This window comes from Podarcis erhardii (assembly GCF_964252035.2).
Source record: "Podarcis erhardii genome assembly, chromosome: 2".
Lineage (NCBI taxonomy): Eukaryota > Metazoa > Chordata > Lepidosauria > Squamata > Lacertidae > Podarcis > Podarcis erhardii.
The window spans coordinates 111,987,585-112,004,906 of NC_138498.1; the positions used below are offsets into that span (position 1 = coordinate 111,987,585).

Below are 17,322 nucleotides of genomic sequence, written 5' to 3' on the forward strand. Positions count from 1 at the left end.
GGCAGTGGAAGACAGAAGTGCCTGGCGTGCTCTGGTCCATGGGGTCACGAAGAGTTGGATACGACTAAACGCCTAAACAACAACCAAAGGTCTACTGGAAGGAATTTTTTATTATTTTGTTTTGACTATGGCAGACCAACACGGCTACCTACCTGTAACTTGAAATAAACAGTTGCATTTGTAAATTGGTGTCATATCACTGTAGATCCTGTAGGTAGAGCTGTGGCGCTGTATTAGTGCTTGAGCTGTCATTGTGCAGGATCAGGTAGCTTTCGATTTATACAGATATATCAAAAAACGTGTGGATACGTTTCCGAAAGTGTTTAAAAGACTTAAGGAGAGCTACATTCTTATAAAAGATGCAAGTTGGTAGAAAGTACAAGTACATAAAGGCATGCATTATTCAAGCATAATAAAGAAGGAAGTGATTGACCGTTATTGATATGAATACATATTTTCTTATAACAAAGTTAAGGTGCTTATTTGTTGCACTTGTCGCTTTTTACAACCGAGGTGTTTCAAAGCGACTATAATAACATGGGAGGGGGGGTGTTCCCTGCATTGAGCAACAGACATTGAATTCGTCACATAAAGAAGAGTGCAAATAAAATCTCCAGGGAGGTTCCTGTCCCCTGGAGCATAAAAAAAAACCTGGGTGTCTGCGTGTGTTGCAAGCCGGCTTCCCGCCTGCTTCCTCCGGTCCCAAGTCCTGCCCCAGCCAATAAGCACGAGGAAGAGGGTGGTGCCTGGAGGCCTCCAACCCCTCCCGGTCACACTTGAGCTGACTTGAGACGGGCAGCACCTCCTTCCAATCCCAGGAGGTGACAGCTTCCCACAGCTGCTTTGGAGGCCTGGCCATTTGGGGCAGCTGTGCAGTGAGAGAAACTTGGCCTGTCGGCCTAGGTGCTCCAGAACTCTCCTCCGAGTAGGTACGTGCTGCTGCTGCTGCTGCTGCTGGCTAGCCTAGACTTTGCTTTTCTTGCTCGCCTTTTGGCGCTGCAAAACGCCTCCCTGCCAGCCCTTGGGGCACCTTTTCCTTTCCCACCTCCTGGGACTTGGCTGGAGGCAGCTCGGCTTTCTTCGCCCCCAACAGCCAGCACATAGCTGTCAACGTTTCCCCCTTTTTTAAGGAATGGGATTCCTCGCAAGAAAAGGGAAAAGTTGACAGCTATGAGCCAGCAATGCCCGCTTTCTAATGCTTGGGTTTGAGAGTCAAATTCCTGCAGTCATGTGAGCCCAGTCTCATGATCCTGGTTCCCCTTCTTGTTTCCTATCTAATCGTCCCACCGGAAGGGGGAAAATATTTCCTGCAGCTTTCCTGTAGTTGTTTATAGCAAGGGTTGGGGGTCCCCTCTTCAGCCCCTGCCCCATTCACTTTTGGGCAGGGTTCGGGAGCAGAGGAGCCATTGCCAAAGAGTCGTGTGGAGGAACCGCCAGAAATGCTGCCTTTCCACTTGTTGCTTCTTTGCCTGTAGAGTTTGTTACCAGGAAATTGGAAGAAAGTGTGAGAGACCTTCCCCAGCCCCCACCTGAGCCGTGCCTCTCCATACTATGAGGCAAAGACAAAGAACCTGCGCTGCACATTGCCAAATGTAGCAAAGCACTGATAAATGAATTGATCAATAAAGATCAGGCCTACTGGCAGGGATGGAGGAAGGGGGTACGGGAGGTGAGGGCAACCCTGGGTGTCACCACTGAGGGGGTGACAAAATACCGGGTGGCACTCACCGGGGGCCTGCAGTGTGCCCGAGCCACACAGTGGCTTAGATGCGGGCAGGCTCCACGCTGCCCAAATGGTCCACACGCTGCCTCCCCCCCCCCCAGCTGTAGGGCGGCTGAGTAGGAGGAGGCAGGCAGTCTCCGGAGGCCCCACTGTGCGCCCTGATCCTATGGGTGGCTCACCCTGCCCCTGGGCGCACCGCCCCATGCGCCTGAGCGGCTTCCAAGCACAATTCAAAGTGTTGGTGCTGACCTTTAAAGCCCTAAATGGCCTCGGTCCAGTACATCTGTTCTGCCCGGACACTGAGGTCCAGCTCCGAGGGTCTTCTGGCGGTTCCCTCACTGCGAGAAGCCAAGTTACAGGGAACCAGGCAGAGGGCCTTCTTGGTAGTGGCACCTGCCCTGTGGAACGCCCTCCCACCAGATGTCAAAGAGAACAACAACTACCAGGCTTTTAGAAGACATCTGAAGGCAGTTTAGGGAAGCTTTTAATGTTTGATGTAGTATGGTATTTTAATATTTTGTTGGAAGCCGCTCAGAGTGGCTGGGGAAGCCCAGACAGATGAGTGGGGTATAAATAATAAATTATTATTATATTATTCCTCCGCCACTGGCCACTGGCCACTGTTTTCCTTGTGATTTGCTTGCTGAAGTCTCTTGCTTGTGACCCCCAACTGGCTCAATGGGAAAACTTTCGAAATTCATATAAAGCCACTCCAGTGACGGATTGTCATCATTCCAACGTTGTTCTACTCGGAAGGAAAATGGCTAGCAGGGGAGGAGCTTGGGACATGGGACGGGGGAGCCGTAATCCCTGAAGGGTCCCCATTGCCTGGGTGATAATCGCTGGCATCCTGGTCAGGGGCGGAGGAAGGGGGTGCGGTGGGGGTGGGCCGCCCCAGGTGTCACCACTGAGGGGGGTGACAAAATGCTGGGTGGCACTCACCATGGGGCTTCCAGTGCACCCAAGCCACCCTTTCACTCCCAGGAGGCTCACTCACTCCTGCAGGCTCCACGCTGCCCCAAATGGTCTGCCCGTTGCCTCCCGCTCAGCTGTAGGGTGGCTGTGGGAGGAGGCAGGCAGACTCCTCAGACGCCCCACCGAGGGACCCGCCCTGGCTTGCCCCGGCTTGTGTGCTTAACCTGGTTGGGAAAACAGGAAAATGTAAATACTTCGTTTCACCTAATGATTGGAAGGTGAAGGTCATACGAGGGACAGGACAAGCCTGGTGCTCAGGTTTCTGCCAGAAGAGCCCTCCTAATTTATGACATAGTTATGACAAATGTATGATGTTTTACTAAGGGGGTTATGGGTAATTTGGGACATTTTTTTAAAAGGGCGGTTCTATCCTTTGTTCGGGGCTTCTCTCTGCTTCTTATATGTGGTAATGCGAAGTCTTGTTGCAACAATAAAGATCAGGCCTACTGGCCGCTGTTTTCTTCAATCTCCTGGCTGAAGTCTTTTATTTGTGACCCCCGACCTGAACCTACAGGAGCCAAGGTTAGGCAATTGTGGGGTGCTCCAATAATAATAATAATAATAATAATTTATTTTTATACCCCACCCACCTGGCTAGGTTTCCCCAGCCACTCTGGGCAGCTTCCGACAGAACACCAAAATACAATAACCTATTAAACATTAAAAAGCTTCCCCTTCAGATGTCTTCTAAAAGTCTGGTAGTTGTTTTTCTCTTTGACATCTGGCGTTCCACAGGGCAGGTGCCACTACCAAGAAGGCCCTCTGCCTGGTTCCCTTTAACTTCTTCATCATCATCATCATCATCATGCTGCCTTACCATAGTTAAAACAATGCTCAAGTCGGCTTACAACATGACAATATTTACATAATTACCAACATAACAAAAGTCATAAACAATAAATAAAACGCATCAAAAGGTACACAACCAAATGGAAAAGAACTCCCACATAAATCATAAAATCTAAAACTAAAAATACAACTTTAATATCAATAATAATTTGAAATGACATAGATAAAAAATAAAAACAATATTAAAAAAGTAGCCCTCTCTGATGTCTTCTAAAAGTCTGGTAGTTGTTTTTCTCTTTGACATCTGGTGGGAGGGCGTTCCACAGGGTGGGCGCCACCACCGAGAAGGCCCTCTGCCTGCTCCCCTGTAACCTCACTTCTCTCAGTTAAGGAGCCGCCAGAAGGCCCTCGGTGCTGGACCTCCGTGTCCGGGCAGAACGATGGGGGTGGATATACTGGACCAAGTCCATTTAGGGCTTTAAAGGTCAGCACCAACACTTTCAATTGTGCTCAGAAACGTAGTGACTCCCTTTTACAAGTTCACCCTGTGATTTCCCCTCTACGTTCCTTAAACCTGCATGTCCTCTCCCGTAGGAAGCTGATCCTTTCCCGCAAGTAGCAACCGATCCCCGGAACAGCTGCTGCCATGACCTCGGTCCGCGAAGTCTCCAGCATTGCCGAAGACCTGCTGTGCCCTGTCTGCCTCTCCATCTTCCAGGACCCCCGCATGCTGGTCTGCGGGCACAACTTCTGCCTCTCCTGCTTGGAGAGCTGCGTTGTCCCCAAGGGGCAGCACCAGGGAATGTGCCCCGAGTGCCGGGACCCCTTCGACCTGAAAGATGCCGCCCGCAACAGGGTCCTGGCCAACTTGTCCGAGAAGGCCCGGCTCCTCCGGCTGGAGCAGGGGCCCCCATCGGGTGGGACCGGGAGCTCGTACTTTTGCGAGGAGCACGAAGAGCCTCTCAAGCTCTTCTGCAGCCAGGATGAGGCCCCTGTCTGCGTGATCTGCCGGGACCTGCCTCAGCACCAGGGCCATAGCTTTTTGCCTATCAAGAATGCTGTCACAGGTTTTCAGGTAGGAGTCTGAGGATGCTTGAGTTTCTGTGGGATGATAGGTGGCCGCAAATCTTAGGCTGTTGGGATCCACTTTGCACTGTCCTAGAACGCCCAGGTTTCACCAGCTGGAACCAGGTACAGTGGTACCTCGGGTTAAGTACTTAGTTCGTTCCAGAGGTCCGTTCTTAACCTGAAACTGTTCTTAACCTGAAGCACCACTTTAGCTAATGGGGCCTCCTGCTGCTGCCACGCCGCTGGAGCACGATTTCTGTTCTCATCCTGAAGCAAAGTTCTTAACCTGAAGCACTATTTCTGAGTTAACAGAGTCTGTAACCTGAAGCGTATGTAACCTGAAGCATATGTAACCCGAGGTACCACTGTACAAAAGAGGGCCTGTGTTGTCTTTCTTTTCTTTTCAAAAATTTATTTATTTGGTTTTTCAGATTAAAATTTTACAGCCACGTGTCCAACATACAATGTAAAAACAAGATTCCGAGGGATCCCTTGGACTGCTCCTCCTCCCCTTTGTGGGTCCTGTTGTTAACCATTTCCTCCTGCATCTTTTATAATAATCCAAATCTTCTATCTCCCCATTGTATCCAGAATTCACCATTAAACTACAAGTGATATTCCAATCCTACTAAGGATTTTAACTAGTTTACAGTGGTCTTTTAAGATAAGTTATAAAAATTTCCCCATTCCTTGTTAAAATTTTGGTCTTCCTGATTTCTGATTCTTCCGGTCATTTTAGCCATTTCAGCATAATCCATCAACTTGATCTGTCATTCTTCTCTGGTAGGGACTTTATCTTCTTTCCATCCATGCTTTCTTGGTGGGTGGGCAACCTGCTCATAGAATTACAGAACTAAGCTCCTCTGAGCACATGCTCAGCTTGGGGATTTGTTTTCCCTTGGGGAAGGGTCGTCGCTCAGTGGTTAGAGCAGTGTTTCTCAGCCTTGGGTCCCCAGCTGCTGTTGGACTACAACTCCCATCATCCCTGACCACTGGTCCTGCTAGCTAGGTATGATGGGAGTTGTAGTCCCACAACAACTGGGGAGCCAAGGTTGAGAAACCCTGGGTTAGAGCATCCGCTTTGCCCACAGAAGGTCCCATGTTCAATCCCCAGAATCTCTAGGTAGGACTGGGAGAAACTCCTGCCTGAAGCCCCCAAGAGCTTCTGTCAGTCAGTGCCAGCAGTGCTGAGCTAGCTGAACCAATGGCGTGACTCGGGATAAGGTAGCTTCCTAACCGAACCCGTGGTCCTGTCACACATGAAACCTGCTATTCTGCAAAAGCAGCTTGCTGGGATGGGATAGGAGTCACAATAGGTGAGCTGGGAGGGAGAGGGTCAAGGCAGCCTTGGATGTCAGTGCAGTGCGAATGCACCAGCGGAGTCACTCTGTGCTCCAGTTTGCACTGCGCCAACTTCTCCACTGCCTCGCCTGTCCGTCCTGGTAAGCAGCAGCGACCCACCTTCCAGGAAGCTAGTGTAGCAGCTGTGCCCCACTTCTGCCCTTCTCAGGTATACAGACTATTCATGCCTTGCCCCTACCTAGCCATGGGGCAAATTGTATTTCAGAAGTAAGTGTGCCTGGGTACACAAATGAACTATCCTGGGAGATTCTGGTCTTCTGCTCTTAAACGTATTCAGGCCCCTCCTCTAATTTTTGTTAGGGTTTCATTTTCTTTGCTGTTGCTTGTTTTTATGACATTTTTATTCTAATCGGCCATTAGCCGCTTAGAGAAGGCAAAATATATAACATCATATTAATCATCATCCTCATCATTTATTATTTATACCCCGCCCATCTGGCTGAGTTTCCCCCAGCCACTCTGGGCGGCTTCCAACAAAATATTAAAATACAGTAATGCATCAAACATTAAAAGCGTCCCTAAACAGGGCTGCCTTCAGATGTCTTCCAAAAATCTGGTAGTTGTTGTTCTCTTTGACATCTGGTGGGATGGCGTTCCACAGGGTGGGTGCCACTACCGAGAAGGCCCTCTGCCTGGTTCCCCATAACCTCGCAGTGAGGGAACCGCCAGAAGACCCTCAGCGCTGGACCTGTGTCCGGGCAGAACGATGGGGGTGTAGACGCTCCTTCAGATATACTGGACCGAGGCTGAGGCCGATCAAAGAGGTGGCATCAGACAAAGCCCTCTGTAGTTAGCAGGGATTTGGCCATACAATCGTACCTTGGATCCCGAACGCCTTGATACTCGGACGTTTTGGCTCCCGAATGCCTCAAACCCGGAAGTGAGTGTTCCAGTTTGCGAACATTCTTTGGAACCTGAACGTCCAACGGGGCTTCTGATTGGCTGCAGGAGCTTCCTCCAGCCAATCAGAAGCAGCACTTTGGTTTCCAAACGTTTTGGAAGTCGAACGGACTTCCAGAACATATTCCGTTCGACTGTATTAAATTGTTCTACCGGAGGCTTGTTCACACATTACGGGTGTTTATGTGAGAGAGTGTACACATGGCGATTTATACAGCTGCATTGCTGCGTACACAGACCTTGCACAGGTAACTGTCAGCAAGTGTACAGTTCAACTATTTGTGCACACAAATTGTGCACTGATTGACTGTAACATGTGAACATTCATACTGACTTGAGCATTCTAGACCCCACTGCTTCGTATTTTGCCCAGCATATGAGCACCAAACTAGGCAAGGGATTTCCCACAGCTGCCACCGCAGCTAATAGATGGAGATGGGCAATTTTAATTGGGGACGCAGGTCGGAAGGAAAAGGTCAAATCTCCCGTCCTCTTGTGCTGCAGTCCCAGTAAAATCTGTGAGGTCCTGTTCCTGCCACCACTTACTACTACTACTAATACTAATAATTTTTATTTATTTATACCCTGCCCTCCCCAGCCAGGACTGGGCTCAGGGGGACTAACAACCAATAATAAAAACAAGTTGATTGAAATACAATTTAAAAGATTAAGATACAACATTAAAACATTAGGGTGCAATCTCTTCATAGGAGGAGAAAGGAAAAAGAAAGAGGGGGAGGGAATCAAACTGATTCCAAGCCAAAGGCCAGGTGGAACAACTCTGTCTTACAGGCCCTGCGGAAAGAAATCAGATCCTGCAGGGCCCTGGTCTCATGAGACAGAGTGTTCCACCAGGCCGGAGCCAGAGTTGAAAAGGCCCTGGCTCTGGTTGAAGCCAATCTAACTTCCTTAGGGCCCTGGACCACTAGGGTGTTGCTATTTATGGACCTGAAGGTCCTCCATGGGGCATACCATATTACTTAATGAATATTCTGGTGCAATCCTGTAACTGGAACTGCCAGGGGTCAACCTTGTGACTCATCGTGCCTGCACAACCTGTGTTCTTATCGGAGAGCGACACACCCTCCCTCTGGGATAGCCGTAAGTTTTATCTCTCTGGCAGCAGAATAATGCAGGGTGGATAAACAAATAGAACCAAGGCTTCGAAGTCTGAGTGCAGTCGTCCACGTATGCAAACACGAATAGATATTGCGTGTTGGTTTGCTGTATCCCAGCCGGATTTTAAGCTGCAGATCTTTAGCGCAGCCAAGTTTATGGTGCGGCGCAACATTCAAGCCCCAAAGTGGCTTTTCCGAACCCCTCTCTATTTTTTAATTTTTTTAAAAAAAATTTAATTAGTTTTGCATTTAATAATATATGTTCACATCGATATTGTCCACTTTACATCTCTGGCTCATTTCATGAAGGCGAGTGAGTGCACTGGCAAAGGAGCAAAAGAAGGTGCCTTATAGAGAGTCAGATAATAAGTCCATCTAACTCAGTATTGGCAGTGGCTGCCAGGGTTTCATAGAACCGTAGTGTTGAAAGGGACCCAATGGTCATCTAGTCCAACCCCCTCTCTCCCCTTTCCCCGCTCAAAACAGCTCCCATGCATTACCTGTTGTTTAACCCTGAACGTGTGTATGGACTCTAAAGATAAATATTTTCTGAGATTCAATCTGTGGCATTCAATCTGTGATGGTTCATTCATGCATGCAGGTCATGATTTGGTGTAGACATCAATGAATGGAAAGGCAGGCGCCAACCAGTCTTGTGAAAGGCAGGGGGCGTGATTCAAGCATGTTTCTGCTAAAATAAATCCCACTGAATCCAAGGTGCCAAGTCGTAAGGTTGCTTAGGGTTACAACCTTTGAATACTTCCCAGAAAGAGCATGTTAGAACAGGGAGGTGGGAAGGGGAAGAGACCAGTAACCTTTTGCTTGGGTCTATTCATTTTTCTCTCCAGATCTTTTGCATGGTTGTTTGTGTATTCCCAATTTTATTTGTGCATTTTTTCAGGATAAACTGAAAGCATCTCTGGAACCCCTGGAGCATGGGGTGAAGTGGGCCATAAATAATCAGTCTCAACAGCAGGAGGCCATGGAAGAACTGGAGGTAAATTTTAAAAGGAGTATGAGAGAGGAAATCACAGAACGTTGTGTGAGAGAGGAAATCATAGAATGTTGTAGCTTGAAGAAACAGGCTCCTAGGCAGGAAGAAAGCAGACTACAGAAAAGTCTCAGGTGTGGTTTATATGTGATGCGATGGCTTAGTAAACCATGGCTTAGTGTTATGTGTGAACTCTGCCCAGCAACATAATTATGGCTTGTTTACTGCCGGCAAACCACAATCTGAAGCCATGGGTTCTTGGCTTATAAATCTTGGCTTTTTTAAAACTATGGCTTGGTGTTACATGTGAACCCAGCTAGCACTCTTAACTATGGTTTGTTTAACTCGGCACTGAGGTTAGGACCTTTTCTGTGCCACAAACTGGGCAACTAGTTCAGACAGCTTGTTGTCTGTGAACGAAAGGCCTGTCAGCCATAAACGTAACTTCAGCTCTCTGTGATTCACTGTAGAATCTCAATCAACACCTGTGTGGCTGCATCTTCATCGCGTTTGAGGAACTGCGTGAAATCCTCAACGAGAGAGAGCAGAACATGATGGAAACGGTTAGGCAGATGAAGGAGGAGAACCAGGCAGAAATGGAGAGAAGACTGGAATATCTGAAAGCGTTCAGCTCAGCTCACACAGAGACCATATCCGGGATCGAAGCTGCCTTGGCGGAAACCAACGAATTCGCCTTCTTGAAGGTGAGTCTTGGTGCTTCCCAGTCCCTTTTCTTTTTAAAGATTGAGTAACAGATGTGCAGTTGCCAGTGTCTTGCCCCTGTTCCAGATGTTTTCATTTAAGGAAACTGTTTGCGTTTAGGGCTGGGGTAGGAAACTGGACCCAGCTACCTCCCCCACCCACCGCCAGGCCATTTTGACAGGGGTGGTGGCTGCCTTTTGATATGGATTAGCTACCAAACCAGGTTCAGAGTTATCATGTCAATTCGCAAATCCCTAAAAACAACATGGGGCTAGTATACCTTAAGGACCACCTGGTTCCTTACGCTCCACTTTGATCACTGAGATCTTCTGATGGGGCACTTTTGGTGGTCCCCCACTCCCACCAGGTAGTGTGGTTGCTGACCTTGAGCCAGACATCATGGAGAGTGAAGTCAAATGCTAATAACAAGGCCAGTGGAAGTGATGGTATTTAAAATTTTAAAAGATGATACTGTTAAAGTGCTACACTCAATATGCCAGCAAGTTTGGAAAACTCAGCAGTGGCCAGAGGATTAGAGAATATCAATCTACATCCCAATTCCAAAGAAGGGCAGTGCCAAAGAATGCTCCAACTACCGCACAATTGCACTCATTGCACATGCTAGCAAGGTTATGCTTTGAATTCTATAAGGCAGGCTTAAGCAGTATGTGGACCGAGAACTCCCAGAAGTGGAAGCTGGATTTCGAAGGGGCAGAGGAACCAGAGACCAAATTGCAAACATGCGCTGGATTATGGAGAAAGCTAGAGAGTTCCAGAAAAACATCTACTTCTGTTTCATTGACTACGCAAAAGCATTTGACTGTGTCGACCACAGCAAACTATGGCAAGTTCTTAAAGAAATGGGAGTGCCTAATCACCTCATCTGTCTCCTGAGAAATCTCTATGTGGGACAAAAAGCTACAGTTAGAGCTGGATATGGAATAACTGATTGGTTCAAAATTGGGAAAGGAGTACGACAAGGCTGTATATTGTCTCCCTGCTTATGTAACTTATATGCAGAATTCATCATGCGAAAGGCTGGGCTGGATGAATCCCAAACCAGAATTAGGATGCCGGAAGAAATATCAACAACCTCAGATATGCAGATGAAACAACCTTGATGGCAGAAAGTGAGGAGGAATTAAAGAGGTGAAAGAGGAGAGCGCAAAATATGATCCTGAAGCTCAACATCAACAAAACTAAGATCATGGCCACTGGGCCCATCACCTCCTGGCAAATAGAAGGGGAAGAAATGGAGGCAGTGAGAGATTTTACTTTCTTGGGTTCCATGATCACTGCAGATGACGACAGCAGTCATGAAATTAAAAGATGCCTGCGTCTTGGGAGAAAAGCAATGACAAACCTAGACAGCATCTTAAAAAGCAGAGACATCACCTTGCTGACAAAGGTCCATATAGTTAAAGCTATGGTTTTCCCAGTAGTGATGTGAGAGCTGGACCATAAAGAAGGCTGATCGCTGAAGAATTGATGCTTTTGAATTAGGTGCTGGAGGAGACTCTTGAGAGTCCCATGGACTGCAAGAAGATCAAACCAATTCATTCTGAAGGATATCAGCCCTGAGTGCTCACTGGAAGGACAGATTGTGAAGCTGAGGCTCCAATACTTTGGCCACCTCATGAGAAGAGAAGACTCCCTGGAAAAGACCCTGATGTTGGGAAAGATGGAGGGCACAAGGAGAAGGGGACGACAGAGGATGAGAATGGTTGGACAGTGTTCTTGAAGCTACCAACATGAGTTGGTCAAACTGCGGGAGGCAGTGCAAGACAGGAGTGCCTGGCGTGCTCTGGTCCAGGGGGTCTTGGCCAGCCTTTACCCAGGACAGAAGCTTCTGTGTGGAACTCCTTGCCTATAGAAGTCCGTCAGGATCCATCCCTGCTCTCTTTGAGACGTCGTTTAAAAATGATACTGTTCAGAAGGCCCTTTGGAACCCCAAATTTTCCGCAACCAGTTTTCTATTGACATAGATGTGTTGTGTTTTAACTGCTATATTTTCTATGAAAGTGTGGTTTATAAATATTTAAGTCTATCTATCTATCTATCATCTCGAAGCTACAAACATGAGCCTGACCAAACTGCGGGAGGCAGTGGAAGACAGGAGTGCCTGGCGTGCTCTGGTCCATGGGGTCACGAAGAGTCGGACACGACTAAACGACCAAACAACAACAACACCTATCTCTATCTATTTATCTATATCTATCTATCATCTATCTATCATCTATCTATATCTATCTATCTATCTATCTATCTATCTATCTATCTATCTATCATCTATCATCTCTATCTATCTATCATCTATCTATCTATCTATCTATCTATCTATCTATCTATCTATCTATCATCTATCTATATATCTATATCTATCTATCATCTATCCACCTATCTATCTTTCTATCTATAGCATCTCTATCATCTATAGTTGTTAGGCAATTCGTCACAGAGTTACAGAGCCCAGCACCTTTACTAAACTATAGTTTCCAAGATTCTTTGGGGAAAGCCATGACTGTTAAAGTGGTTTAGGAGTGCTCTAAATGTTTGGTTCGATGTGACCCCTTTGCAGTTGACATTATTAACCGGGGGTTAGCACCTTCTGACAGTTCATTGTGCCCTAATCTTCCCTGCCACCAGATTGATGAATTTGGGTTGACTGTTCTGTAAAGAGGGTTTGATGGTCTAGTTGGCTGAAGCTGTGCAAACTTGCTTTGGCAGGCAGTTCCAACCTTGTTTGTTTCTTTTTCCCTCCAGGGAGTCAAGGAACTGACAGGAAGGTGAGTATCAGCATTGCTCTGTATATAGACATTGGCTCTGATCCTATTTCCTCCATATGTGAGGACTTGAAGGGTTATCAAACACTCACCTAGAAGTTTTTAATGTTTGATGTTTTGTTGTTTTTTTAATATTCTGTTGGGAGCTGCCCAGAGTGGCTGGGGAAACCCAGCCAGATGGGCGGGGTAGAAATAATAAATTATTATTATTATTATTATTATTATTATTATTATTATTATTATTATTATTACATGCAAATATATGGAACTGTGGTCTCTTCTCTCTGCAGAGTCCAGGAACGACTTAAAGAACAGGTTGACGAAACAGCCAAAGAAGCCTGCGAGGGTGGAGAAGGGGAAGAGGAAATTAAGGAGGAAGGCAACCAAAATGAGGATGCTGGTGAAAATCTGGGCGAAGGCAAGACCAGTGGAGATGTCATTGATGAAGAAGAAACTTACGAAGGAGCCGAAGCCCAGGGCACAGAAGGAGAAGATGAGGAGTGGGCCATTGTGCCTGTAGATCCAGCTCTTGTAGAGCTGGAAGAGTTGCTGGATTTTGATTCCTGGAAGGAGATGCTGAGAAGCATCAGTATCAGGGAGACCTTTGTCCCAGACTCGCCTTGCCACTCTCCAACTCCAGAGAAAGACATGCCCCAGCTGGAAGACAGCGATTCCTTACCCAAAGAAGCACCTTGGCGAAGCACTGGTTCCACTGAGGCTCCCATCGTAGCTGAAGCCCCGTGTCAACCACCACGCAGCTCATACTTTCGCGGCTTCCAACAGATGCCCTTTTTGGGTTCCTTTCCGCCCTTTCCTTTCGGAGGCCAGTTTGGGCCTGCACAGGGGTGGATGTCTCATCCCAGGCTGGGCCGCGGCACGTTTCAAGGCAGGAGAGGGCCACGTAGTCATCCTTTCGGCCCCCGAAGGGGCCAAGGCAGAGGATATTATCCGAACACACAGACATCCCAATCCAGCGAAGGCAAAGCTTTGCCTCAACATCGCTGGATGCCCCCTAGGAATGAGCCACCCAAGGCCAGAGAAGCTCAAGTCCCGGGGCAGGGAGGGCAGGGCAAGCCGGAAAAAGCAGGTGGGGGGTCCTCAGTGACAGAGCTGCCCAAACCAAGGGAGGCTCATGGTTCTGGGCGAATAGGAAGAGGAGGTTGGTCCAATAAGCAGAAGACCCAATCCAGTGCAGATCAAAGCGGAGGTGGATCTGTCAAGAACGAGGCTCGTGCCTCAGGGCACACAGGGTCAGGGCAAGGGCAAGGATCTGGAATGAGGCCCCCAACCCCCAACAAAGGGGGCGAAGCCTCGGGAAACAAGGGCTCTCAGAATAAGCATCACGGAGGGCGAGGGCGTGGCAGGGGCCGGGGTTCAGCCAAGGGCCCCCAGAACAAATAGCTGTTTCCATCAGAGGTGGCTGTCGTTGGACGCCGAAAGAAGGACGTATTAAGAGAAGTGACCTTGTTTGGGGATGTGGTTTCATTCATTGCCCTTATCTCTCAGCCTCGGTCCATACCTCGGAGAGGCCGGTTGCTGGAGTTCATGCGCAGGAGAGTGCTTTTGCAAAAGCCGCTGTGGGAAGGAGGACACGGGAATCGAGGGAGGCCTTCGCTCTGGTCCTGTGGCCTGCTCTGGTGTGTCCAAGCCGCATATGTTTAGCTGGTCGATGTAGGTAAAACGATTTAAAAGCCTTTGGACTTTAGAATGTGCCTCTGATTAATTGAGCAGTAGTTTTCATTTGTTTTGTTTTTATTGCAATTATGTGCATTTCAAGTACTTGATGACAACAAAAGGCTGGTGCTTCGCTCCTTTCCAGAAGATTCATTTTTCCCTACTCTCTCTATTCGTGGAAAGAAATGCTTTTCCTAAAAATAGGAATCTTTTTTCAGCTCAGGGTCCGCAGCGTCTTTTGGGTGCAGCCTTCTGGGGGCCAGAGGCAGAAAAGTGGGCAGAGCAATGGCTACAACTCCTCTCTCTCTCTCTCTCTCTCTCTCTCTCTCTCTCTCTCCAGCAGGCTACATTCCAGCCACACAAAACTCAGGTTTCCCCTGTCCCTGCACTCGCATTCCATCTCCCCACCCTCCCATCAGGCAAGCAAGATGTGTTATTGCAGTTCAAGGAGGCATTCAAAGCTGACAAAACCAGAATAGACGTGACGCAAGGCAGGAGTGTGTCCTGAGAAAAGTCATAGGTTCATATAATTGAAGAGTTTGAAGGGACCCAAGGGACATCTAGTCCACCCCCTGCAATGCAGGAATCTCAGCTAAAGCATCCATGACAGATGGCCATTCAACCTCTGCTTAAAAACCTCCAAGTAAAGGGAGTCCACAACATCCAGAGGAAGTCTGTTCCACTGCCAAACAGCTCTTAACTGTCAGAAAGCTCTGCTTGGTATTTAGTCGCCATCTCCTTTCTTGTAATCTGAAGCCATTGGTTCAAGTCTGACCTTCCAGAGCAGGAGAAAACAAGCTTGTTCCCTCTTCCAGGTGACAGCCCTTGAGATATTTGAAGATGGCTATAGATCTCCTCTCAGTCTCCTCTTTTCCAGACTAAACATACCCAGCTCCTTCAACCATCCCTCATCACAGGCCAGATTCATGTTTTGGATTGTAGCCCCAGTGTGAAGTCCAAAAACCCTCTGTAGCACCCTAGGTTTGCGAAAAGGCGGTTTGTATGTGACAAACTTGAGTTGGTAGAGGGTCTGGCTCATTGGGAATGCTGTGTGTTTCCCGTTTTCCTTTCTTTGAAGTGGTGATTATCAGCCTGAGTACCTAAGGCAGATTATACAGTAGAGTTAACATACTTCCACCCACAAAATACTATATTCTTGTATTGGGAGTGTTGTAAACAAAATCTGCCCTTTTTCCCTTATGGGGTATCCAAGAGCCCATACAGAGTCCTTACGTGGGTTCCCTATTGGTAGGAGAAAATAACAGAGGCCAACCAGAGAATATTGAGAAGCAAAGCAGCTAGTAAGCCTGATCTTTATTGATCTGTTGCAACAGGGTGCTCCCCTCACACGCAGGAAAGGAGGAGGACCCAGAATAAACGTGTGCCTGCCCTTATATAGACATTTTAAATTCCCTGCCCTGGAGCTCAGGACCACCCCTCCATACATCATACATACATCACAGAAGGGGTGTAACCCAAGACCACCCCCCACAAACATCATACCTGCATCACAAAAAGGTGGTCTACAACAGAAATTTGAATGTTGTTGTTTTTCCTGTCTGCCAGGTTATCTGATAATGCCTTATCTGATTGCCTTTCCTGGAAGTCTTGTCACCCTTTGAAATGGTGATTACTAAATTCCTGTAACAAGGAAGGTTTTTTTTTTTCATCTCCTCCCTCCTTGCAGAGAAACACTTGGTCAGCTTGGGAGTCAAAATGGTTTCAGGACTGTCTTCCTGTGCTGCTCCAGACATGTGTTTTATATATTTATGTACATGTTTGCTCGGTACATTTATGAACATTTATTCTATATCTAAGACCTTAAAATTCTTATAACAGGACTTACAAACTTTAGAACTCACTTGCAATACACTTGATGGGAAAAGTTTAGCTGTGCAGAATTGGTCCCCGATTCAGACTTCTTGTAACCAGCACAAAGCTGCCTTGAGTTGCAACTCCGTGCCTGAAATTATATAGCTAAATTCAAATGGGTGTTAATGGCTCTTGTCTTCTGTGTTGAAATGTATTTTCCCCCTCCATGACTTAAATAAATGCTTTCCTTCTCAAAACAATAATAATTCCTGAGACTGATAGCGAAAGGTTCAGACTACCAGTTCAGCTTGTTCATAAAAAAGCATGGAAGTATATAGTTCAGGGCTGTTGATTAAGCATTTATGCTTCTTTGCTGCACAAAGTTATTATAGTCTTTATTGAGCATTTCTTCTGATACATTTATGTGGAGGCTGTTCGACAATGAGCACTCATCCCGATTTGCTTGTGGAGCATTTTTAAGTCTTCCCAGTAATCTAATCATTCCATGCTTTTCAATGCCTCCCCTCCCATCACTCTCTTGATGGCAAAACAACAACAACTTTTTAAAGTGGATCTGTTGTGCTAGGGGCAAAAGAGCTCTTAAATACCCTTTAATTGGGCCAACTTCCTGGTATCCTTCCCACAAAACAATGACCATCTGGAGCAGGGGTCAGCAAACTTTGCATGCCTGGGTAGGCAAACTAAGGTCCGGGGGCCGGATCTGGCCCAATTGCCTTCTAAATCTGGCCCGCGGATGGTCCAGGAATCAGAGTGTTTTTACATGAGTAGAATGTGTCCTTTTATTTAAAATGCATCTCTGGGTTATTTGTGGGACCTGCCTGGTTTTTTTTACATGAGTAGAATGTGTCCTTTTATTTAAAATGCATCTCTGGGTTATTTGTGGGGCATAGGAATTCGTTCTTAGCATCCATGCCACATGGAACACTGCTGTAGCAATGCCTCAAAGGAGTCCTGATTGGAGGAGGTGTTGCTGCTCCCTTCTCTGGCAAAACAGCACCAGAAACCATTGGCAATTTAAAAAGCGATTTAAAAAGATTGGGGGGCAGGGTCATGATTGCAAGGGAGAGGGATTCATATCCCATCGGGCTCCTGGTACCACGGGGAATGTGCCAAGGCACATTTGGAATCCAGAGAGAGCTTTCTCCAGATTAAGAAATAGCAGTTTCCCAAGCCCAATAAGGCCGATTTGGAGAAACTGTTCATTCATCTTTTAAGAGGACCATCTTCAATCGAGCACATGCGCCATTGAAGCTTAAAATGATGGGGACGGGACGTTTTGGGGTCTAAATAAAAGGAAAGGAGGGCCTAACCTTCACCTCCCTCCTGTGAGAGTTAACTAGGTATCTTTTCTTACATAGATCAATAAAGTTGTAGACGACAGGATGCCGGTGTTTTGCACCTGTT

At 47.2% G+C, this 17,322-nt stretch overlaps 1 protein-coding gene across 2 annotated transcripts; it reads left to right on the plus strand.

The window, feature by feature from the left end:
• The first annotated feature begins 781 nt into the window (after positions 1-781).
• On the plus strand, positions 782-16,163 carry LOC309336728 (uncharacterized protein). 2 transcript variants are annotated; one of them, XM_081852970.1, is made up of 6 exons: positions 782-929; positions 4,082-4,562; positions 8,837-8,932; positions 9,397-9,630; positions 12,392-12,414; positions 12,702-16,163. In XM_081852970.1, the coding sequence occupies exons 2-6, from the start codon at positions 4,134-4,136 to the stop codon at positions 13,810-13,812; spliced, it is 1,893 nt and encodes a 630-aa protein (XP_081709096.1). In that variant the 5' UTR covers positions 782-929; positions 4,082-4,133; the 3' UTR covers positions 13,813-16,163. The 2 variants fall into 2 exon arrangements, with proteins under 2 accessions (XP_081709096.1, XP_081709097.1); XM_081852971.1 differs by having other exon boundaries at positions 782-925.
• The last annotated feature ends 1,159 nt before the right edge of the window (positions 16,164-17,322 follow it).